Source organism: Choloepus didactylus, chromosome 8 (genome assembly GCF_015220235.1).
Source record: "Choloepus didactylus isolate mChoDid1 chromosome 8, mChoDid1.pri, whole genome shotgun sequence".
Taxonomy (NCBI): Eukaryota; Metazoa; Chordata; class Mammalia; order Pilosa; family Megalonychidae; genus Choloepus; species Choloepus didactylus.
The window spans coordinates 54,482,752-54,507,421 of record NC_051314.1 but is presented as its reverse complement, the minus strand read 5'-3'; the positions used below and the strand labels follow the sequence as shown (position 1 = coordinate 54,507,421).

The 24,670-nt window shown below is 38.5% G+C and overlaps 1 protein-coding gene across 9 annotated transcripts in view; it reads right to left on the bottom strand.

The window, feature by feature from the left end:
• The window catches only part of OSBPL8 (oxysterol binding protein like 8), a 251,023-nt gene that overhangs the window by 139,049 nt on the left and 87,304 nt on the right, over positions 1-24,670 (bottom strand). The window contains exon 1 of one of the 9 annotated variants that reach the window (XM_037847123.1): positions 14,561-14,717. The exons of the other annotated variants lie outside the window; for them this stretch is intronic. Within the exon in view, the coding sequence (XP_037703051.1) occupies positions 14,561-14,566 (6 nt within the window). The 5' untranslated portion in view covers positions 14,567-14,717. Of the gene's footprint in view, positions 1-14,560; positions 14,718-24,670 lie in introns of those variants that run through there. 9 annotated transcript variants of the gene reach the window in all.

Sequence of the window (24,670 nt, the reverse complement as noted above, 5' to 3'; positions counted from 1 at the left end):
TTCTTACTGTTGCATGGTATTCCATCGTATGTATACACCACATTTTGTTTATTCACTCATCTGTTGAAGGCATTTGGATTGTTTCCATCTCTTCGCAATTGTGAAATTGTGAACAATGCCACTATGAACATCGGTGTGCAAATATCAGTTCATGTCACGGCTTGCAGATTTTCTGGGTATATATCGAAAAGTGAAATTGCTGGATAGTAGGGTAACTCAGTATCTAGCTTTTTGAGAAACCGACAAACTGTCTTCCAGAGTGGCTGTATCATTATACAGTCCCACCAGCAATGAATAAGAGTTTCAATTTCTCCATATCCTTTACAGCATTTGTAGTTTCCAGTTTGTTGAACGGCAGCCATTCTTATTGGTGTGAGATGACATCTCGTTGTGGTCTTGATTTGCATCTCCCTAAAAGTTAGTAAAGATGAACATTTTTTCATGTGTTTTTTAGCCATTTGTATTTCCCCTTCAGAAAAAAAAATGCCTTTTCATATCTTTTACCCATTTTACAATTGGGCTGCTTGTACTATTGTCATCGAGTTGTAGGATTTCCGTATATATGAAAGATATCAGTCTTTTATCAGGAACACGGTTTCCAAATATTTTCTCCCATTGCATTGGCAACCTCTTCACCTTTTTGACAAATTCCTTTGAGCTACAGAAGCTTTTGAAGAGTTCCCATTTATTTTTCTGTTTCTTTCATTGCTTGTGCTTTGGGTGTAAGGTCTAAGAAGCAACCTCCTATTATTAGGTCTTAAAAATGTTTCCCTACATTACCTTCTAGGAGTTTTATGGTACTGTCTCTTATATTGAGGTCATTAATCCACTTTGAATAAATTTTTGTATAGGGTATGAGGTAGGGGTCCTCTTTCATTCTTTTGGATATGGATATCCAGTTCTCCCAGCCCCATTTGTTGAAGAGATTGCTCTGTCCCAGTTCAGTGGATTTGGGGGACTTACCAAAAATTAGTCAACCATAGATATGGGAGTCTATTTCCGAATTCTCAATTTGATTCCACTGATCAATATGTCTATCTTTGTGCCAATACAGCTGTTTTGACTACTGTGGCTTTATAGTAGGCTTCAAAGTCAGGAATTTTAAGTCTTCCCACTTCATTTTTCTTTTTTAGAATGTTTTCAGCAATTCGAGGCCCCTTTCCCTGCCAAATAAATTTGATAACTAGCTTTTCCAAGTCTGCAAAGTACGTGGTAGAAATTTTGATTGGAATTGCATTAAATCTGTAGATCAGTTTGGGTGGGATTGACATCTTGACATTTACCATTCCTATCCATGAACACGGAATATTTTTCCATCTCCTTAGGTCCCCTTTTATTTCTTTTAGTAAAGTTAGCTAATTTTCTGTGTAGAGGTCTTTAACATCCTTGGTTAAGTTTATTTCTGGGTACTTGATTTTTTTAGCTGTTATTGTGAATGGAATATTTTTCTTGAGTGTCTCTTCACTTAGGTAATTTCTAGTGTATAGGAACATAACTGACTTATGTGCACTAATCTTGTATCCTGACACTTGACTGAATTTGTTTATTAGCTTAAGTAGCTGTGTTGTCGATTTCTCAGGGTTTTCCAAATATAAGATCATATCATCAGCAAATAATGACAGTTTTACTTCTTCCTTTCCAATTTGGATGCTGTTATAGATTGCTAATGCTGCCAGAATGTAACACAACAGAGACAGATTGGCTTTTATAAAAGGGGTTTATTTGGTTACACAGTTACAGTCTTAAGGCCATAAAGTGTCTAAGGTAACACATCAGCAATTGGGTACCTTCACTGGAGGATGGCCAATGGTGTCCGGAAAACCTCTGTTAGCTGGGAAGGCACATGGCTGGTGTCTGCTCCAAGTTCTGGTTTCAAAATGGCTTTCTCCCAGGACATTCCTCTCTAGGCTGCAGTTCCTCAAAAATGTCACTCTCAGTTGCTCTTGGGGCATTTGTCCTCTCTTAGCTTCTCTGGAGCAAGAGTCTGCTTTCAACGGCCATCTTTAAATTATCTCTCATCTGCAGCTACTCTCTCAGCTTCTGTGCATTCTTCAGAGTGTCCCTCTTGGCTGTAGCAAGCTTGCTCCTTCTGTATGAGCTTTTACAGAGCTCCAGTGAACGAATCAAAGCCCAAACTAAATGAGCGGGGCCACACCTCCATGGAAATTATCCAATAAGAGTTATCACCTACAGTTGGGTGGGGCGAATCTCCATGAAAACAACGCAATCGAAATGTTCCAACTTAATCAACACTAATACGTCTGCCCCCACAAGACTGCATCAAAGAACATGGCTTTTTCTAGGAGACACAGTACATACAAACTGGTACAGATGCCTTTTATTTCTGTGTCTTGTCAGATTGTTCTGGCAAGAACTTCTAGCACAATGATGAATAATAGTGGTGACAGTGGGCATCCTTTTCTTGTTCCTCATCTTAGAGGGGAGGCTTTCAGTCTCTCACCATTGAGTACTATGCTAGCTGTGGGTTTTTCATATATGCCCTTGATCATATTGAGGAAATTTCCTTCAATTCCTACCTTTTGAAGTATTTTTATCAAAAAAGGATGATGAATTTTGTTGAATGCTTTTTCAGCATCTATTGAGATGATTATTTGATTCTTCCCTTTTGATTTGTTAATGTGTTGTATTATATTGATTGATTTTCTTATGTTTAACCACCCTTGCATGCCTGGGATCAACCCCACTTGGTCATGGTGTATGATTTTTTTAATGTGTCTTTCAATTCGATTTGCAAGAATGTTGCTGAGAATTTCTGCATCTATATTCACTAGGGAGACTGGCCTGTAATTTTTCTTTTTTATAGTATCTATATCTGGTTTTGGTATTAGAGTGATGTTGGCTTCATAAAATGAAGAAGGTAGTCTTCCATTTTCTTCAATTTCTTGAGAGTTTGAGTAGGAATGGTGTCAGTCCTTTTTGGAAAGTTTTGTAGAATTCCCCTGTGAAGCCATCTGGCCCTGGGCTTTTATTTGAGAGAAACTTTTTGATGACTGATTGGATCTCTTTGCTTGTGATTGGTTTGTTGGGGTCTTCTATTTCTTCTCTGGTCAGTCTAAGGCTGCTCGTGTATTTCCAAGAAATTACTATTTCCTCTAAATTGTCTAGTTCGCTAGCAAACAGTTGTTAATAGTACCCTCTTATAGTTTTTTTTTTTAATTGCTTCAGGATCCTCAGTAATGTCCCCCCTCTCAATTATTATTTTGTTTATTTGGGTCTTCTCTCCTTTTGACTTTGTCTGTCAAAAGACAATCCTGTTGATCTTCTCAAAGAACAAACTTTTAGTTTTATTTATTCTATTTTTTTTGTTCTCTGTATCATTTATTTATGCTTTAATCCTTTTATTTTCTTTTCTTCTAATTGCTTTAGGATTAGTCTTCTGATCATTTTCTAGCATCTTCAGTTGTTCTATTCGTTCTTTCATTTTAGCTCTCTCTTCCTTTTTAATATCTGCATTTAGAGCTATAAATTTCCCCCTCAATACCGCTTTGCTGCATCCCATAAGTTTTGATATGTTGTGTTCTTGTTCTCATCATCTCTAGATATTCAGCAGTTTCTCTTGCAACTTCTTCTTTGGCCCACTAATTGTTTAGGAGTGTGTTGTTTAACCTCCAGATATTTGTGAGTGTTCTAGATCTTTGATGGTTATTGACTACTAGTTGCATTCCATTGTGGTCAGAGGATGTGCTTTGAATAATTTCAACCTTTTTAAATTTATTGTGGCTTGTTTTATGCCCTAACATATGATCTATCCTGCAGAAAGTTCCCTGATCACTAGAGAAGAATGTATATCCTGGTAATTTTGGATGTCATGCTCTACATATGTCTGTTAAGTCTTGTTCGTTTATCACATTGTTTAGGCTATCAATATTCTTATTGGTCCTCTGTCTCATTGATCTATCTATAGGAGAGAGTGCTGTACTCAAGTCTTCCATGATTATTGCAGAAACATCTATTGCTTCCTTCAGTTTTGCCAATGTTTGTCTCATGTACTTTGGAGCACATTGATTGGATGCATAAGCATTTATGATTGTTATTTCTTCCTGGGGAATTGCTTGTCTTATTAGTATATAGTGTCCTTCTTTGTCTCTTATGACATCCTTGCATTTAACGTCTACTTTCTCTGAAATTAGTACTGCTACCTCTGCTTTCTTTTGGCTATAGCTTGCATGAAATATTTTTTTCCATCCTTTCATTTTCAATCTCTTTGTGTTGCTGGGTCTAAGACCAGTTTCTTGTAAACAGCATACTGATGGTTCATATTTTTTAAGCCATTCTGCCAATCTATATCTTTTAATTGGGGAGTTTAATCCATTCACATTCAATGTTATTACTGTGAAAGAGGTTCTTGAATCAGCCATCTTATCCTTTGGTCAGATCTATTTTTTCCCTTTATTTCCTTTAAATTATCCTTACTAATACTCTTCAGTTCTGTGCCCTTCTCCAGGCCTCTCTGTCCTGTCTTTTATTCTCAGCCAGTAGAGCTCTCTTTAGTATTTCTTGTTTATCTGTGAAAATTTTAAGGTCCTCCTCAATTCTGAAGGAGAGCTTTGCAGGATAAAGAATTCTTGGGTGGTAACGTTTCTCTTTCAGAATTTTAAATACATCATACCATTGCCTTCTTGCCTCCACAGTGCCCACTGAGCAGTCACTACTTAATCTTATGTTGTTTCCCTTGTGCGTGGTGAATCACTTCTCCCTTGCTGTTTTCAGAACTTTCTCCTCTTCAGCATGTCACAATCTGATCAGAATATTCCTCAGAGTGGGTTTATTTGGATTTATTCTATTTGGAGTTTGTTGGGCATCTTTGTTTGCATATTTACATCATTTAGAAGGGTTAGGAACTTTTCCCCAACAAGTGTCTTCGAATACTTTTCCTAGCCCTTTACTCTTCTATTTCTGGAACACCAGTGATTCTTATATTTGTGTGCTTCATGCTGTCCATCATTTCCTTATGCTCCATTTCAAATTTTTTGATTTTTTTCACCTTTGCTCTTTTGTGCTTTCACAATCCATCACCCTGTCCACAAGTTCACTAATTCATTCCTCTACCTCTATAAATCTGTTATGTGTCTCAAGAATAATTTTAATCCGATCAACAGTTATCTTTTATTTCCATAAGATCTGCTATTTTTTTTTTTTATTTCCTCTTGCAAATTCTTCTTTATGCTCTTCTAGGGTCTTTTTCATGTCCTTTATGTCCTGAGCCATGACTTTGAAGTTTGTGTGTACTTCTTTGATTAACTGCTCCAAATGCTGTGCTTCTTCTGTCTTTTACAATAGCAACTAAAAAAACTCAAATATCCAGGAATAAATTTAACCAAGGATGTAAAGGACTTGTACACAGAAAACTACAAAACATTGCTAAAAGAAATGAAAGAAGACCTAAATAAATGGAAGGACATTCCATGTTCACAGATTGGAATATTAAATATTGTTAAGATGTCAATTCTACCCAAACTGGTTTACAGATTCAATGCAATCTCAATCAAAATTCTAACAGCCTATTCTGCCAAAATGAAAAAGCCAATTATCAAATTTATTTGGAAGGGTAAGGGATCCTGAATAGCCTAAAAGAAGAATGAAGTTGGAGCACTCACACTTTCTGACCTTAGAGCATATTACAAAGCTACACTGGTCAAAACAGCATGATACTGGCATAAAGACAGATATACTGACAAATGGAATCAAACCGAGAATTCAGAAATAGAGCTTCATATCTATGTCCAATGGATATTTGACAAGGCTGCCAAGTCCACTGAACTGGGAGAGAATAGTCTCTTCAACAAATGGTGCTGGGAGAACTGGAATATCCATATCAAAAGAATGAAAGAAAGAGAGAACCTAAGATGGGGGCTAGGTGAGACAGGGCAAAAAAAAACACCTCTGTGAAAAATACTAGATAAAAACCAGAAAGTGACCCAGAACACCACTTTCAGCGATGCACCAGCTGGACAAGGTCTGCTAAAACCACAGGGACTGTGCACGTGGTGAAACCGGGAGTCTGCATTCTGAAACGAGTGAGTAAGCTGGCTGAAAGTCCCGCGGCCGTGCTGTGGTGTGGGGAAACTGTGGGTTGGCATTTGGAGATGGACTAGTTCTTTTTTTAAAAAAAAACAAAAACCCAGGAGCAGCTGCAGATATGGCAGTGAGAACCACGCAGTGAAGCACTGCAGGAGCTGGCTGTAGCCAAAGCCTCGGTGTCTGGCATGGAGGATAGCTCTCCCCACACCCACTGCTGATTGTCCGGGGGCCAGAGGGACAGAGGGGAGAGCCAAAAGGAGAAAGAAACCACGCCTCTTGCAGCCGGCCTCCCAGTGTGCTGGCGACACTCCTGCCCGGGGCCTGACCCACAGCCCAGAACCACGCCAGGAAACTCAGTCTGACAGGGAGTGCATCCCACAGCACTGCACACACGCCACAATATTGGCCGTGGACAGCGGCCTTGAGTGCACCCACAGCTAGTTGTCCCGGAGCTGGGAAGGCGGAGCTGTGTGAAAAGAGGGAGGGTTGAGACACCCCATTCAGCCATTTTTGCATCAGGCTGAGAGCGCCCCTGCACGGCCCAGCGGCCTGGGGCTTCCCTTGAGGGAAGGCGCGCACTTGTGACGTAGCACAGCCTTCCCTCAGCAGAGGTCCTGGAAGATCACAGCTATCAAGCAAAGCAAATGTCAAGAGGCCAAAAACAACAGAAAAACTTAAAGCATTTGATAAAACCAGACGATATGGAGAACCCAATCCCAAACACCCAAATCAAACGATCAGGAGAGACACACTACTTGGTGCAATTAATCAAAGGACTCAAGAATGAGAGCATGGCACAGGATATAAAAGACATGAAGAAGAACATGGCACAGGATATAAAGGACATAAAGAAGACCCTAGAAGAGCATAGGGAAGAAATTGCAAGAGTAAATAAAAAAATAAAAGATCTTATGGAAATAAAAGAAACTGTTGGCCAAATTAAAAAGACTCTGAGTACTCATAATACAAGATTAGAGGAAGTTGAACAAAGACTCACTGTCCTAGAGGACCACAGAACAGAAAATGAAACAACAAAAGAAAGAATGGGGAAAAAAATCGAAAAAATTGAAATGATCTCAGGGATACGATAGATAAAATAAAATGTCCAAATTTAAGACTCATTGGTGTCCCAGAAGGGGAAGAGAAGGGTAAAGGTCTAGGAAGAGTATTCAAAGAAATGGTTGGGGAAAAATGCCCAAACCTTCTACATAATAAAAATATACAAAGCATAAATGTCCAGCGAACTCCAAATAGAATAAATCCAAATAAACAAACTCCGAGACATATTCTGATCAGACTCTCAAATACTGAAGAGAAGGAGCAAGTTCTGAAAGCACCAAGAGAAAAGCAATTCACCACATACAAAGGAAACAACATAAGACTAAGTAGTGACTACTCAGTGGCCACCATGGAGTTGCAAAGGCAGTGGCATGACATATTTAAAATTCTGAGAGAGAAAAATTTCCAACCAAGAATACTTTATCCAGCAAAACTCACCTTCAAATTTGAGGGAGACCTTAAATTTTTCACAGACAAACAAATGCTGAGAGACTTTGCCAGTAAAGACCTGCCCTACTTCAGATACTAAAGGGAGCCCTACTGACGGAGAAACAAAGAAAGGAGAGAGAGATATAGAGAATTTTAACAGACATGTATAGAACCTTACATCCCAAATCACCAGGACACACATTTTTCTCTAGTGATCACAGATCTTTCTCCAGAACAGACCATATGCTAAGACATCAAACAAGCCTCAATAAATTAAAAAACAAAAAAATTGAATATATTCAAAGCACATTCTCTGAACACAACCAAATACAAATAGAAGTCAATAATTTTTGATTTGTAACTCCACTGTTTACTTCCTATAGGATATAAAATACATAACTCTAATGACAAATCAGTGGTTTTGGACTCAATGTAAAATATGTAATTTTTGACAAGAACTATATAAAGGTGGGGGAATGGAGGAATATAGGAACATAGTTTATGGGTCTTATTGAAGTTAAGTTGGTATCAAAGAAAACCAAGACTGTTATTGATTTAAGAGGTTAAATTTAAGCCCCACAGTAAACACAAAGAATTTATCAGAGAATATGACCATAGAAATGAAAAGTAGAGTATGGGTTATGAGAAGTGGGGGAAAGGGCAATGGGGAGTTAAGAAATGAGTGTAGCCTCTTAGGCTTTAATGTATTGGAATAGCTAGAAGTAAATACCTGAAACTACCAAACTCCAACCCAGCAGTCTGGACTCCTGAAGACAATTATATAATAATGTAGATTACAAGGGGTGACAGTGTGATTGTGAGGACCTTGTGGATCACACCGCCTTTATCTAGTGTATGGATGATTAGAAAAACGGGGATAAAAACTAAAGGACAAATGGGGTGGAATGAGGGGATGATTTGGGTGTTCTTTTTTCACTTTTATTTTTTATTCTTGTTCGGGTTCTTTCTGATGTAAGGAAAATGTTCAGAGATAGATTGTGGTGATGAACGCATAACTATGTTATCATACTGTGAACAGTGGATTGTATACCATGAATGATTGTATGGTGTGTGAATGTATTTCAATAAAACTGAATTTAATAAAAAAAGAAAAAAAAAAGAAATGAGTGTAGGGTTGCTGTTTGAGGTGAAGGGAAATTTCTAGTAATGGATGGTGGGAAGATGATAGCATTACAACATTCTCAATGTGATTAATCCCACTAATGGAATGCTAGGGAGGTGGTGGAATGGGAAGATTTAGGCTGTATATATATTTCCACAATTGGAAAAAAAAAAAAAAAGTCTAAATAGATGACAATTGAATGCCAAGGATGATCCTGGATGGGATCTGAGGATGGAGGACAGGAGGCTCAAAGGGACACAGTTGGGACATAAGAAAAAAAAAAGGAAATATAGAATGCAAGCTTTGTATCAATGTTGAATTTCTTGAACTTCTTAGCTGTGCTTAATGAGATGGCATAAAAGAATGTTCTTGTTCATGGGAATTGTATATGTGAATTATAGTGTTTGTTCAAGGATGTGTGCAGCTTGCTCTCATATGTTCAGAAGACAGAGCAATAGATGATGGGAGATAGGGAGGGAGGGAGGGAAAGAAAGAAGTGGTGTGACAGCATGTTAAAGTTGATGGATCGGGGTATTGGGAGAGGAGGGTCACAGTATGCTGTGTATGGGGTTTGTACTGTTCCTGTTCCTGTGACTTTGAATTTATTTCAAAATAAAATTTAAAAAAAAAATGAAAGAGGACCCCTCTTTCACACCTTATACAAAAATTAACTTCAAATGGATCAAAGACCTAAATGTAAAAGCCAGGACCATAAAACTTCTAGAAGAATATATAGGGAAACATCTTCAAGAGTTTGTGGTAGGCAATAGTTTGTTCGACTTTACACCCAAAGCACAAGCAATGAAAGAAAAAATAAATAAATGGGACCTCCTCAAAATTAAAAACTTTTGTGCTTCAAAGGACTTTGTCAAGAAAGTGAAAAGGCAACCTACTCAATGGGAGAAAATATTTGGAAACCATGTATCTGATAAGAGTTTAATATCCAGAATATATAAAGAAATCCTACAACTCAACAACAAAAAGACAAACAATCCAATTGAAACATGGGCAAAAGACTTTGAATAGATATTTTTTTTTCCAAAAAGAAAAAAACAAATGGCTAAAAAGTACATGAAAAGAAGCTCAACATCACTAGCTATTAGAGAAAAGCAAATCAAAACCATAATGAGATAACATTTCACATAGACTAGAATGGTCACTATTAAACAAACAGAAAACTACAAGTATTAGAAAGAATGTGGAGAAATAGGGACACTTATTCACTGCTGGTGGGAATGTAAAATGCACAGCCTCTGTGGAAGACAGTTCAGCGGTTCCTTTGGAAGCTAAATTAGAACTGCCATATGATCAGGCAATCCCACTACTAGATATATCCTCAGAAGAACTGAAAGCAGGAACGTGAACATATAGTTGCACACTGATGCTCATAGTGGCATTATTCCCAATTGCCAAAAGATGGAAATAACCCAAGTGCCACAACCAATGAATGGATAAACAAAGTGTGGTGTATACATATGACGGAATATTATTCAGCTGTAAGAAGTAACAACATGGATGAACTTTGAGGACCTTATGATGAGTGACACAAAAGGACAAAAGGACAAATATTGCATGATTCACTGTTATGAACAAATTATAATAGGTAAGCTCATAGAGTTATAATCTAGTATATAAGTTACCAGGAGATAGACTAGGGTTAGAGAATAGGGAGCTGATACTTAACCTGTACAGAATTTCTATTTAGGCTGATGGTAACAGTTCGGAAATGGATGGTGGTGATGGTAGCACTTTATTGTGAGTGTAATCAACAGCACAGTATTTATAGGTGTATGTGGTTAAAAGAGGAAACTTTAGGATGCATATATTACTAGAATAAAAATTAAAAGATAAAGCATAGGACTTACAGCACAGTGAACCCAATTGCAGACAATGGACTATAGTTAATAGTGCAAGTGTAAGAATGTTCTTTCATGGGTTACAACAAATGTATGATACTAATATAAGGTGGTCATAGAGAGGTATATGGGGGAAAAATATACCTAATGCAAATAACGGAGGATAGAATTATGTTAATAGTCTTTTATCAGTTGTAACAAAGTAAGTACTTTTTAAAAAACAGTACAATTATTTTTAGAAGTGCTATCATTAATAGTAACAAATGTTCCACATCAATGCAAGGTGCTGGTGGTGGGGTAATGTATGGGAATCCTGTATTTTACGCATGGTTGTTTTGTAAATTCACAACTTTTTTAATTTAAAAAAAAAAGAGAGAAAGAAAAAAGAAAGAAAGCATTTAGTCTTAAAAATGGGATGAGGTGAGATTCCAATCTCCTTAAAAATGTGTCTTCTAGAGCTACTAAAAAAACTTGCATTTACAAAACAGTTGATAAAAATATTTTTCTGGATTGTACAAGAAAGAGAAACAGGGACCACTGTTAAGTCATGGTATATGATATTAATCAGACTTGGCTTCTTCCTTTCCTGCTTCAACAGAGGCTGGACTCCCCTCATTTTTAGTTTCTCCATCTTGTGCAGGTAAATCTTCTCTAGTTTCTTGGTTAGCCACTTCAGCCTCTTTTCCCTTTGCCCCTCTTTTCCTTTTTGGTTGCACTTTTTTGTCTGAAAATTTATCCTTTCTTGCTGTCTTTTTTTTTTGCTTCATTTCCACTTTTGTAGAAGCAGGTTTGGTTGACAACCTTGCTGACCTCCCTACCCCTTCTGCAGAGCCGACCTTCCTCTCAGCAGCCGGGTGCGCTAAGCTATATGGCTGGCCACTGCCTCTCCTCCCACCACCCAAGGTGCTGGGACCCATGGCAGGGGGCCCTGTTGATTTTTATCTCTAATTCCCTTCATGTATTTTCTATTCTATTACTAATACCCTAATACTAGTTTTAATTGCTTCTTACTTGGATTATAGAACAGCATGGTGACCTGTTCCCTGAGGTAACTGCCCCTATTTCAGCAGTCCTTGAACTCAGTTGTACATTGAAATCATCTAGGAGACTTCAAAAACTACCAATGCCTGTACCTTACCATCAGAGATTCTGATTTAATTGAGCAGGGGTACAGTGTGCGCACTAGGATTTTTAAAAACAACCAAATGACTCTAATGTTCAGTGTGTTTTCCTTCAAATATTCCACAATTCTGTCAATATAATTCTCCTAAACCACAACTCTAAACAGGTTGCTTCCCTGCTCAAAAAAATTCAATGGTTTGACATTATCTTAAAGACAAAAATTCTAAACTGTAAAACCAGTATTCAGGGCCCTGTATAATCAGCTTCTGATACACATGCAATTCAGGTACAAGACAGTGATTAAAGCTTGGCCTCTAGAGCCAAAATGTATCCTAACTCTGCCACTTACTAGCTACGTGACCTGGCAACAAATCTCTCTGTGTCCTCATCTATAAAATGGAGGCAATAATACTGTCTATCTCATAGGGTTTGTTAAGAAGATTAAAAGAGTTTATCTGCAAAGCAAATGGAACAACTCTTGGCACACAGCATAAATTCGATAAATGTTAGCTGTTTTACATTTGCCTCTAGCTTTATACAGCAAACAGTATTGACTGTGAGGTCTAAAACCTGCTCTGAACACTGTACATGAGTCATGAACTTAACAAGGTAGTATGTACATAGCAAGTTCAATGAAGGTAGGTTAGTTTGCTGCACTCAATAAATGTTTAACCAAAATTAAATTTTATGTAGGTGTGTGCATACACATACATACATAAACATATATAAAAGTTCATAAATGCACGTACGCATATATAAGTACATAAACATACAAACATACATAAAATGTCATTTCCTCTCCCAAGCTCCATTACTGTTGTTTCTACCATATTAAACTTAAGGTGGTTTCTGAAGCAGTCTTAAGTTAACGAAAACCTACTAAGGTGAGCTGAGGTCTGGATAAAAAAAATCCCTCATTGCTCCACTTTCACTAACTAGACAGTTAAATTGTATCTTCACATATCCCCAACCCGCTAAAATTCTAACCTTTCACACATCCTTCTGAGATTTGGGGGAGTTCATATTTTATTTAAAAGAAAAAAGTAACAAAAAATTATTTTAAGATTTTTAATGTACACAATTTTACTTCAGAGTTAAATGTGGAGCTATGGGTGTCAGCTTTAACTATATACTGGTTACAAGAAGCATCTGTAAATCTTAAAACTTAGGAGAAACAAAGTGATAATGCTTATGAAAAATCTTCAATCCATTCATTTATTTTAAAGATGATTTAAGGATATTGAAAGAAATATCGAAAGAAAAAAATACTTAAAGACAGTTTTCCTCCCCAAATCTATTTTAGCAAAACATGTAGCTTCCTCTCTTCTCATGCTAAATAATTTCACCATCTATACTACAAATGAAACATTCTATTTACTTCAGTGGTGGTTTGAAGCTGTATATTCCCCCAAAAAACATGTTCTTAAATCTAATCCATCCCTGTGGTATAAACCCATTGTAAGTAGGATCTTTTGATGAGGTACTTCAGTTAAGGCATGGTCCAGGATGGGTCTTAATCCAGGATGAATTTCTTTATAAGAGAATGAAATTCAGACAGAAAGAGAGAAAGTCATGGGTGGTAAAAAGCTGAAATACAATGAAACCCAGAAGAGAAGGAAGAAACCAGAAGATGTTGCCATGTGCCTTGACATGTGACAGAGGATTGCTAGCACACCACAGTCTTTGGGGGGAATACATCACCTTGATGATGCTCTCATTTGGATTTTCTTTTAGCTTCAAAACCATAAGTTAATAAATTCACATTGTTTAAGTCAACCCATTTCATGGTTATTTGTTTGAGCAGTCTAAGAAACTAAAACAGGTGGTCCCTTTAAAGTTCTACTTTTCATTTTTAAGCTATGGACATGCCACAACTGCCAAAGATCTGAATATGAACGAACTGCCCAACAGTCCTGCCATTCTTTTGAATCTTTGGTCAACTTTCTACCATCACCTCAACCACTCTACATGCAGAGTACACAAAGCCAAAGAGAAAGTAACCAATTGATTTTCCAAATAGGAACTGAGTTATTAGCAAAGCAGCACCCTCACTGAACCCATCCCTAAAGATAAATGGGTGGGGAACAAGTTGCCACAAAGAGAGCAGAGTACCACAGATAGAGGAAAGGACAGGGTAGGAGAAGGGTTGGGAGCTACACTTCAGTGCCCTTTTCCCTATATAATATTGCCTTGGACAGACCATTGCCCACCCTTTCTTTACTACCAGGACAGACATGTGCTTTAATGCTAAACTTTTGTTTTTAAATGGTGCATGTGTCTGTTGCAGAATACACACAAGAGGTGCAAGGCAAAAAAGCTGACCACTACCTTCCAGTGCCCTTTCCTCCAAATGAAGATTTAAATCCACAAATTACCCTCACAGTAACAATCAGGCCAGTGCTTGCTTGACCAAACAACTGGAAACCATAACAGCCAAGTTGACAGATAAACTTTAACCATAACAGTCCACACCTTGTCAACTTGCCACCCATACTCATCTCCTTAAACAATACTTAATTTCTAAGTAAAGACATGTACAGTCATATTTTCATCTAACAATACAACTGTCCTGTGTACAGCTGGAAATGCACTGACTTTCCCCAGGACAGGGTGCAAGTTCTTGGGTAATATTCACTCTTAAACCTTATAACCTATATCTTAAATACTATGACATGAAGTTAATACAACTTGTGTCATATGATAAGAGGATAAAATAGAGAAGAAAACAAAGATATTTGGTTTATGCATACATACAAACAGACAGCAAAACAAGGAAGAAATATTCATAACCATTATGGTCCTCATTGCCATAAATGGTCACATGGTTGTAGCTCATAACTACCTTCTTCCACTACCCATTCCATATTCCCTTTACCCTCAACAAGCACCTCAGCTGGGTAAGATTATTTGCCTGGTGGGGTGACCAAACCTTCATTCTTGGAGTTTTTGGGCCATTAGCAGTCCTGACTGGATTGGGTTGCTGTAGTTTTCTGTTGACTTTAATCACCGGGTATGCTGGTTTGGATGTTTTATGTCCCCCAAAATGCCATGTTCTTTGATGCAATCTTGTGGGGGCGGATGTATTTAGTCTTGATTAGATTGGAATCCTTTGACTGAATCTTTCCATGGAGTGTGACTCAATCAACTGTGAATGAAACGTTTGATTGGATAATTTCCATGGAGATGTTACCCCACCCATTCAGGATGGGTGTTAACTGGATCACTGAAGTACCTTAAAAAGAGCCACACACAGATATGAATATCAGTATTAACGCATACAGCTACTGTTAAAAAAAAAAAAAAAAAACCTGACTTCAATTAGAGATATGAATAAAGCAGATCTGGTTAAGACTAGAACAAACTGGGTCAAAAGGTAAAGGCTGAAACTGACTATGTGTTAAAACTTCAACGTTCATGTGGGACCAAGGGAAGAGATGTTTATTTGGTGTAGGATCTATATTTTCTAAACAATATAACTTCTACAGTCAGTTTGTTCAAATGCTACAATTACATGGAACTTTGAACAGGAAGTGAGCTGTGGTAGGTCTGTATAGCTTAGAATGAAATAGGAACACATCCTAAAGTAATTTGGGTAGAGAATAAAAATATATCTTTGGGGCCTCCCTGAAGAGCTGGGGGAGGATGCAGAGGTATTAAACTTCCTCACCTGGATTGTTGCTGATGTTCTCACAAACATGGGGGACCGATGGCTTGATGTGCTGAGCCCTATGTCTTGGGGCTGGCCCCTATGAAGCTGGTTGCTGCAAGGAGAGGCTAAACCTGCTTATAATTGTGCCTAAGAGTCTCCTCCTGAGTGCCCCTTTGTTGCTCAGATGTGGCCCTCTCTCTCTAACTAAGTCGCCTTGGTGGGTGATCTCGCTGTCCTCACCCCTACATGGGACCTGACTCCCAGGGGCGTAAATCTCCCTGACAATGCATGATATGACTCCCATGGATGAATCTGGACCCAGCATCATGGGATTGAGAACATCTTCTGGACCAAAAGGGGGAAGTGAAATTAAACGAAATAAAGCGTCAGTGGCTGAGAGATTTCAAATGGAGTTGAGACGTCACTCTGGCAGACATTCTTACGCACTATATAGCTAACACTTTTTAGGCTTTAATATATTGAAACAGCTAGAAGTAAATATCTGAAACTACCAAACTCCAACCCAGTAGCTCTGACTCTTGAAGATGACTGTAAAACAATGTGAATTGCACTCCTTGTGGATCGCACTCCCTTTATCCAGTGTATGAATGGATGAGTAGAAAAATGGGGACAAAAGCTAAATGAAAAATAGGGTGGAATGGGGAGAGTGATTTGGGTGTTCTTTTTTTATTTTTATTTTTTATTCTGATTCTGATTCTTTCTGGTGTAAGGAAAATGTTCAAAAATAGATTGGGGTGATGAATGCACAGCTATCTGACAGTACTGTGAACAGTTGATCATACACCATGGATGACTGTATGGTATGTGAATATATCTCAATAAAACTGAATTAAAAAAAAAAAAAAAGAGCCACACAGGACCAGACGTTTGCTACAGTCAAGAGAGACACTTTGAAGAATGCACAGTAACTGAGAGAGGAACTGCAGATGAGAGACAGTTTGAAGACTGCCATTAAAAGCACGCTTTTGCTATGGAGAAGCTAAGGGAGGACAAATGCACCAAGAGCAACTGAGAGTGACATTTCGAAGAGCAGCTGCATCTAAGAGAGGACAGAACACCCCAAGAGCAACATTTTGGAGAACGCCATTTTGAAATGCAACTTGGGAGCAAGCAGATGCCAGCCATGTGCCTTCTCAGCTAACAGAGGTTTTTCCAGATGCCAATGGCCTTTCTCCAGTAAAGGTACCCTTTGTTGACGCCTTACCTTGGACAGTTTATGGCCTCAAGACTGTAACTTTGTAACAAAATAAACCCTCTTTTTAAAACCCAATCCATTTCTCGTATTTTGCAAAAGGGCAGCATTAGCAAACTGGAACACAAGGCATATTAGTACTAAGAGACACCCTAGGGGATCTCCTGTATTCCAGGCAAGTTCTTCTTTACCTACATTGTGCAGTAGCAGTCCAATTTCCTCTTGATAGTCAGAATCAATCACCCCAACCAGTAATGTCCTTCTTTGCCTGCTGATTCAGAGGCATAAGAAGCCCAAAGTGACTGAGTGGCAGTCTTAACTTCTAGTTCAAAGGAATCATTATTGTGTTTCTTGGTAGAAGTATTCCTCCTTTTGGAACTAAGACCTGTAGACCAGCAGAACTTAAGGTTTCAGGGAAAGAATGCAAAAATTTTTCTAGTATACCACTAGGGATATTAGTGACTGGTCTCACTCCCATTTCCACCCCTTGATTCCTGGACCCATGAATCCTGGCTATGGGAGAAACAGCACCATAGAGTGGACACTGATTTAGAGCATAAACAAACAGCCTCCAGGAGAACACTGTCCCAGCCCTGCAAGGTACTGCCACTCAAGTGGCACCATAATTGGGTCTTCAAAAGATCATTCCACTGTTCTATCAATCCAACTGCTTCAGGATGATGGAGAACATAGTAAGACAAGTGAATTCCATGAGCTTCTGCCCATTCCCACATTTCATTTGCCATGAAGAGGATTCCATGATCAGAAAGAATTCTATGTGGAATAACATGATGGTAGATAAGGCATTCTGTAGTCCACTGATGGTAGTTTTGGCAGAAGCATTGCATGCAGGGAAGGCAACCCCATATCTGGAATAGGGTCTATTCCTGTTAGAACAAAAAACTGCCTGTTCCATGATAGAAGCAGGCCAATATCATCAACCTGCCATACCAGAATGATCACCTCAGGGAATGGTGCCCACAGTAAAATATGACCCACAGAGAAGATGAATTTAGTCTCACAAATTTATTTCTCACAGTGTTGGTGAAAGGTGTGTCCTCTGGGCATTCCTCAGGTGGGTGAGCAGGTTTAACATGATAAATCCACTCTAACATTCTCATCTCTCTAAGCTTTTGGATTCCCTCGTCTACATTACACAGCAGCCAAGAGAAGCTTAAGGGGACATGATAACTGAATATAATGTGCTTTCCTGTTTAAGGTCCTGGAACAAAAAAGGACACTAGGTAAAAAATGAGGAAAGATGAATGAAGTATTGACTTTTAAAACCCTTAAAAAATGTTTTAACTGTGAAAGTTTTAAAATACAAGCAATTACATAATTATATCTCAAGTAGTCTCTGGAAAACTGTACTGTATACTCAATGAGAGAATGAGAAAAAAGGCAAATAACATCTTGGCATTATTATGAAAATAATTTTGACCTAACAGATTCTTTGGCAGGGTCTTGGGGAGACCCAAGGGTTCTTGGATCACACTTTGAGAATATTTCCAAGCATGGTAGAAATAGATTTTTGATTGGGATTTCTACCCATATGCTGCCTAAACCACCAGTTATTTATCTTTTATTAAAAGCTAAATCTTTCACCAACTAAGCTACCCAAACTTACTAAAGAGCCCCATTATATTTCTCCAATATTTGTACATTATATTTATCAAGCCTCTAATAAGAATAACTTCTAACAAGATTTTAAGAAAAAATCTAAGTGTCCTTACAATAGGAAATACCAAGCAATCTTTTCCCATTTGGGAAGTTCAAACAATTATAAACATTTATGAAGCACTACTAGCTTGAACTTTCAGAAGTTACAGCAGAGTATATACACAAAATACAGCATAAAGTATGCCGACTAGATTGTTTTATGCTTTTTAATGTCTCCCTTAGTAGAAGGTTCACTAAAATCATAAAATGGCAAAAAGAAATCTAGAATATGCATAATAAGATGTATGTTTCTTTATTTATTTTTTGCTTACTTTAAAGAAATGGACAAGTCACAGTATTCTCTCCAGCTTCCATTATTTTTCTCAACCAGTTTTACCCCTAATGGACTAACAGATATAGGCAATGTACATCAGTGACTGTTTTCATCACAAGAAGAGAGATATCATGGACAACCTAATGGTAAGACACAACACCATCCATGAAGTATTCTTGCCAAGAAGTTTGATCAAATTTCTGATCAAACCTCTAAATCTAATTGTTCTAGTTTGCTAATGCTGCCAGGATGCAAAACACCAGAAATGGATTGGCTTTTATAAAAGGGAATTTATTTGGTTACACAGTTACAGTCTTAAGGTCACAAAGTTTCCAAGGTAACACATCAGCAATCAGGTACCTTCATTGGAGAATGGCCAATGGTGTCCGGAAAACCTCTGTTGGCTGGGAAGGCATGTGGCTGGCATTTGCTCCAGAGTCCTACTTTCAAAATGGCTTTCTCCCAGGACGTTTCTCTCTAGGCTGCAGTTCCTCAAAAATGTCACTCTTAGTTGCACTTGGGGTATTTGTCCTCTCTCAGCTTCTCCAGAGCAAGAGTCTGCTTTCAACAGTCATCTTCAAACTCTCTCTAATCTGCAGCTCCTGTGCTTCAAAGTGTCCCTCTTGGCTGTGGCAGCTTGCTCCTTCTGTCTGATCTTATATAGTGCTCCAGTAATTTAATTCAGACACACCCTGAATGGGAGGGCCAACACCTCCATGGAAATTATCCAATCAGAGTCATCACCCACAGTTGGGTGGGGCACATCTCCATGGAAACACTCAAAGAATTACAATCTAATTAACACTCATAGGTCTCCCCACACCAGACTACATCAAAGATAATGGCATTTGGGGGGACATAATACATTCAAACTGGCACATAAATGACTAATTTACAAGAAATATAAGGAAATGAAGAACACATTAAACAATCACTATGCGGGAAAATCCAGATTGTGGGAAAAATTCCAGGACAAACTGCCTTGTTTCTTCAATAAATCAAAAATGAAAAATTAAAACCAGATGGACAGGAGACTTAAAAGACTAAAAAGGACTTAACTGATTGACCAATAAAGTCAAATATAAAGACCTATTATCAAAAGAATATCTATATTTCAGGGGCAAGATGGCTGCATAGAGAGGAGTGGAAGCTAAGTAGTCCCCCTGGAACAACTACAAAAAACCAGAAACAACTAGTAAATAATCCAGAATAACTGCGGGGGGACAAACGAGACCATCCATTCATCATACACCAACCTGAATTGGGAGGAATGCCCAAGAACACAGCAGAAAATCTGTAAGTAAAACCTGCGGAACCAGGTCGGGAGACCCCCTCCCCCATAGCCCGAGCTGCGGAGCCTCGTGGTGCCAGAGAAGCTCTCTCCCAGCAAGCGAATACAGCTCAGCTGAGATCCAACTGGGGTTTTAAGTAGCGAGTGTGAACTGCTCACTACAGGTACGCAGCCCCAAAAAACAGACAGAGGCTTTGGGTGACGACTGATCTGGGAAAGCCGGAGGGTCGCCTTGGACTGGGTCTGAAGGGGACTATCTGTTTCTTTTTTGGCTCAGTGGAGAAAGCCCCAGTCATTTTCAATTTCCAGGGCTGTGACTCTGGGAAGGGTGGAGACACCACAAGCAGAGAGCGAGACCATTGAAATGCTAATGACCTCCACCTGGGGGCTCTGTCTTCTCTAGGAGGAAAGGGGTGGGGCCCTTTCCATTCAGAACCAGACCCCAGAGCCTGGGGGAACACGGCCATACCTCCTCACACCAGTCAAGAATTATAGGCTAACAGGCATCACCTGCTGGGCAGAAAAGCACAGTGACCCGAGGCATCAAAGGGTGGAGCAATTTTCTAAGACACAGCCTCAGGGAAACCAGATACTGAATATTTCTTCCCTCTGGGACCTGATCCTGTTCTGGTCTGGGAAAACCTGATTTGGATAACCAAGGAAACCATGCCTAGACAACAGAAAATTACAACCTACACTAAGAAAAACAAAGTTATGTCCCAGTCAAAGGAACAAACGTACACTTCAACTGAGATACAGGAATTTAAACAACTAATTGTAAATCAATTCAAAAAGTTTAGAGAAGATATTGCAAAACAGATAGAGGCTGTAAAGGAAGAACTGGACATGTATATGGCACAAATCAAAAGTTCAAAAAATCTACTAGGAGAATCTATGGAAATGAAAGGCACAACACAAGAGATGAAAGACACAATGGAAACATACAACAGCAGATCTCAAGAGGCAGAAGAAAACACTCAGGAACTGGAGAACAAAACACCTGAAAGCCTACACGCAAAGGAGCAGATGGAGAAAAGAATGAAAAAATATGAGCAACGTCTCCGGGAACTCAAGGATGAAACAAAGTACAATAATGTACGTATCATTGGTGTCCCAGAAGGAGAAGAGAAGGGAAAGGGGGCAGAAGCAATAATAGAGGAAATAATTAATGAAAATTTCGCATCTCTTATAAAAGACATAAAATTACAGATCCAAAAAGCGCAGCGTACTCCAAACAGAAGAGATATGAATAGGCCTACGCCAAGACACTTAATAATCAGATTATCAAATGTCAAAGACAAAGAGAGAATCCTGAAAGCAGCAAGAGAAAAGCTATCCATCACATACAAAGGAAGCTTAATAAGACTATGTGCGGATCTCTCAGCAGAAACCATGGAGGAAAGAAGGAAGTGGTGTGATATATTTAAGATACTGAAAGAGAAAAACCGCCAACCAAGAATCCTGTATCCAGCAAAGCTGTCCTTCAAATATGAGGGAGAGCTCAAAATATTTTCTGACAAACAGACAATGAGAGACTTTGTGAACAAGACACCTGCCCTACAGGAAATACTAAAGGGAGACTACAGGGTGACAGAAGACAGGAGTGTGTGGTTTGGAACACAATTTTGGGAGATGGTAGCACAACAATGTAAGTACACTGAACAAAGGTAACTATGAATATGGTTGAGAGAGAAAGATGGGGAGCATGTGAGACACCACAAGAAAGGAGGAAAGATAATGACTGGGACTGTGTAACTTGGTGAAATCTAGAGTATTCAACAATTGTGATAAAATGTACAAATATGTTCTTTTACGAGGGAGAACAAGCAAATGTCAACCTTGCAAGGTGGTAAAAATGGGAGGCACTGGGGGAGGGATGCAATCAGCATAAACTAGAGACTGTAACTAATAGAATCATTGTATTATGCTTCCTTTAATGTAACAAAGGTGACATACCAAGGTGAATGCAGATAAGAGGGGGGGATAGGGGAGGCATGTTAGACACTTGACATTGGTGGTATTGTCTGATTCTTTATTCTACTTTGATTTAAGGTTATTTCTCCTTTTGCTGCTTCCTGTCATTTTTTTTGTTTCCTCTTTCTTTTGCCTCTCTACCTTCTATGACTCTCCCTCCTGCCTTGTGGAAGAAATGTAGATGCTCTTGCTTAGTATGAGCAGAATGTTCAATAAGGATGAACTTAAATGTTTGGAAACGAACAGGGGTGTTGGTAGCAAGATGTGAGAATAACTAACAGCGCTGAATGGTGTGTGAATGAGGTGGAAAGGGAAAGCTCAGAGTCATATATGTCACCAGAAGGAAAGCTGGAGGTCAAAAGATGGAAATGTATAAAACTGAATCCTATGGTGGGCAATGTCCATGATCAACTGTACAAATACTAGAAATCACTTCATGAACCAGAACAAATGTATGACAATACAATTAGAAGTTAATAACAGAGGGGCATATAGGGAAGAACTATATACCTATCACAAACTATATACTACAGTTAGTAGTATTTCAACATTTTTTCATAAACAGTAACAAACGTACTCTATCAATACTAGGAGTCAACAATTGAGGGGGATTGGTTAGGGATAGGGGAGGTTTAGAGTTTCCGTTTCTTTTTTTCTTTTTTCATCTTTCACTTTATTTCTTGTCTGGAGGAATGAAAAGTTTCTAAAAATTGAACAAAAATTAAGTGTGATGGTATGAGGGTACCCAGGGGCAAGTGATTGTACACTTTGGATCTTTGGATAATTGTATGGTATCTGAACAATCTCAATAAAACTGGGGAAAAAAAAAGAAAAGAATATCTATGAGACAATCAGGGAAGTTTAAGCATTGACTAGATATTTGATTAAAGAAAAGAGGAGAACCTTAGATGGCAGCTAGGAGAGACAGAGCAAAAAAACACCTCCATGAAAAATACTAGATAAAATCCAGAAAGTGACCCAGAACACCAGTTCCAGCAATGCACCAGCTAGACAAGGTCTGCTAAATCCACAGGGACCGTGCACTTGTGAAACCAGGAGTCTGCCTTCTGAAATGAGTGAGCAAGTCTGCTGAATGCCTGGCAGTCACGCTGCAGTGTGGGCAAACTGTGGGTTGGCGTTTGGAGGCAGACTAGTACTTTAAAAAAAAAAAAAAACCCAAAAGCGGCTGCAGATACGGCAGAGAGAACGGCACAGTGAAGTGCGGCAGGAATGGGCTGTGTGAACGCCTCAATATCTGGCGTGGAAAATAGATCAACCAGACAGAAGACCAATAAGGAAATTGAAAACCTAAACAATCTGATAAATGAATTAGATTTAACAGACATATACAGGACATTACATCCCAAATCACCAGGATACACATACTTTTCTACTGCTCACGGAACTTTCTCCAGAATAGATCATATACTGGGACATAAAACGAGCCTCAATAAATTTAAAAAGATTGAAATTATTCAAAGCATATTCTCTGACCACAATGGAATACAATTAGAAGTCAATAACCATCAGAGACACATAAAATTCACAAATACCTGGAGGTTAAACAACAGACTCCTAAACAATCAGTGGGTTAAAGAAGAAATAGCAAGAGAAATTGCTAAATATATAGAGACAAATGAAAATGAGAACACAACATACCAAAACCTATGGGATGCAGCAAAAGCAGTGCTAAGGGGGAAATTTATAGCACTAAATGCATATATTAAAAAGGAAGAAAGAGCCAAAATCAAAGAACTAATGGATCAACTGAAGAAGCTACAAAATGAACAGCAAACCAATCCTAAACCAAGTACAAGAAAAGAAATAACAAGGATTAAAGCAGAAATAAATGACATAGAGAACAAAAAAACAATAGAGAGGATAGATATCACCAAAAGTTGGTTCTTTAAGAACATCAACAAGATTGACAAGCCCCTAGCTAGACTGACAAAATCAAACAGAGAGAAGACCCACATAAACAAAATAATGAATGAAAAAGGTGACATAACTGTAGATCCTGAAGAAATTAAAAAAATTACAAGAGGATACTATGAACAACTGTATGGCAACAAACTGGATAATGCAGAGGAAATGGACAATTTCCTGGAAACATATGAACAACCTAGACTGACCAGAGAAGAAAGAGAAGACCTCAACCAACCCATCACAAGCAAAGAGATCCAGTCCTCAAAAATCTTCCCACAAATAAATGCCCAGGGCCAGATGGCTTCACAGGGGAATTCTACCAAACTTTCCAGAAAGAACTGACACCAATCTTACTCAAACTCTTTCAAAACACTGAAGAAAATGGAACACTACCTAACTCATTTTATGAAGCTAACATCAATCTAATACCAAAACCAGGCAAAGATGCTACAAAAAAGGAAAACTACCAGCCAATCTCCCTAATGAATATACATGCAAAAAGCCTCAACAAAATACTTGCAAATCGAATCCAAAGACACATTAAAAAAATCATACACCATGACCAAGTGGGGTTTATTCCAGGCATGCAAGGATGGTTCAACATAAGAAAATCAATCGATGTATTACAACACATTAACAAGTCAAAAGGGAAAAATCAATTGATCATCTCAATAGATGCTGAAAAAGCATTTGACAAAATCCAACATCCGTTTTTGATAAAAAACACTTCAAAAAGCAGGAATTAAAGGAAATTTCCTCAATATGATAAAGAGCATATATGAAAAACCCACAGCCAGCATAGTACTCAATGGTGAGAGACTGAAAGCCTTCCCTCTAAGATCAGGAAGAAGACAAGGATGCCCGCTATCACCACTGTTATTCAACATTGTGTTGGAAGTGCTAGCCAGGGCAATCCGGCAAGACAAAGAAATAAAAGGCATCCAAATTGGAAAAGAAGAAGTAAAACTGTCATTGTTTGCAGATGATATGATC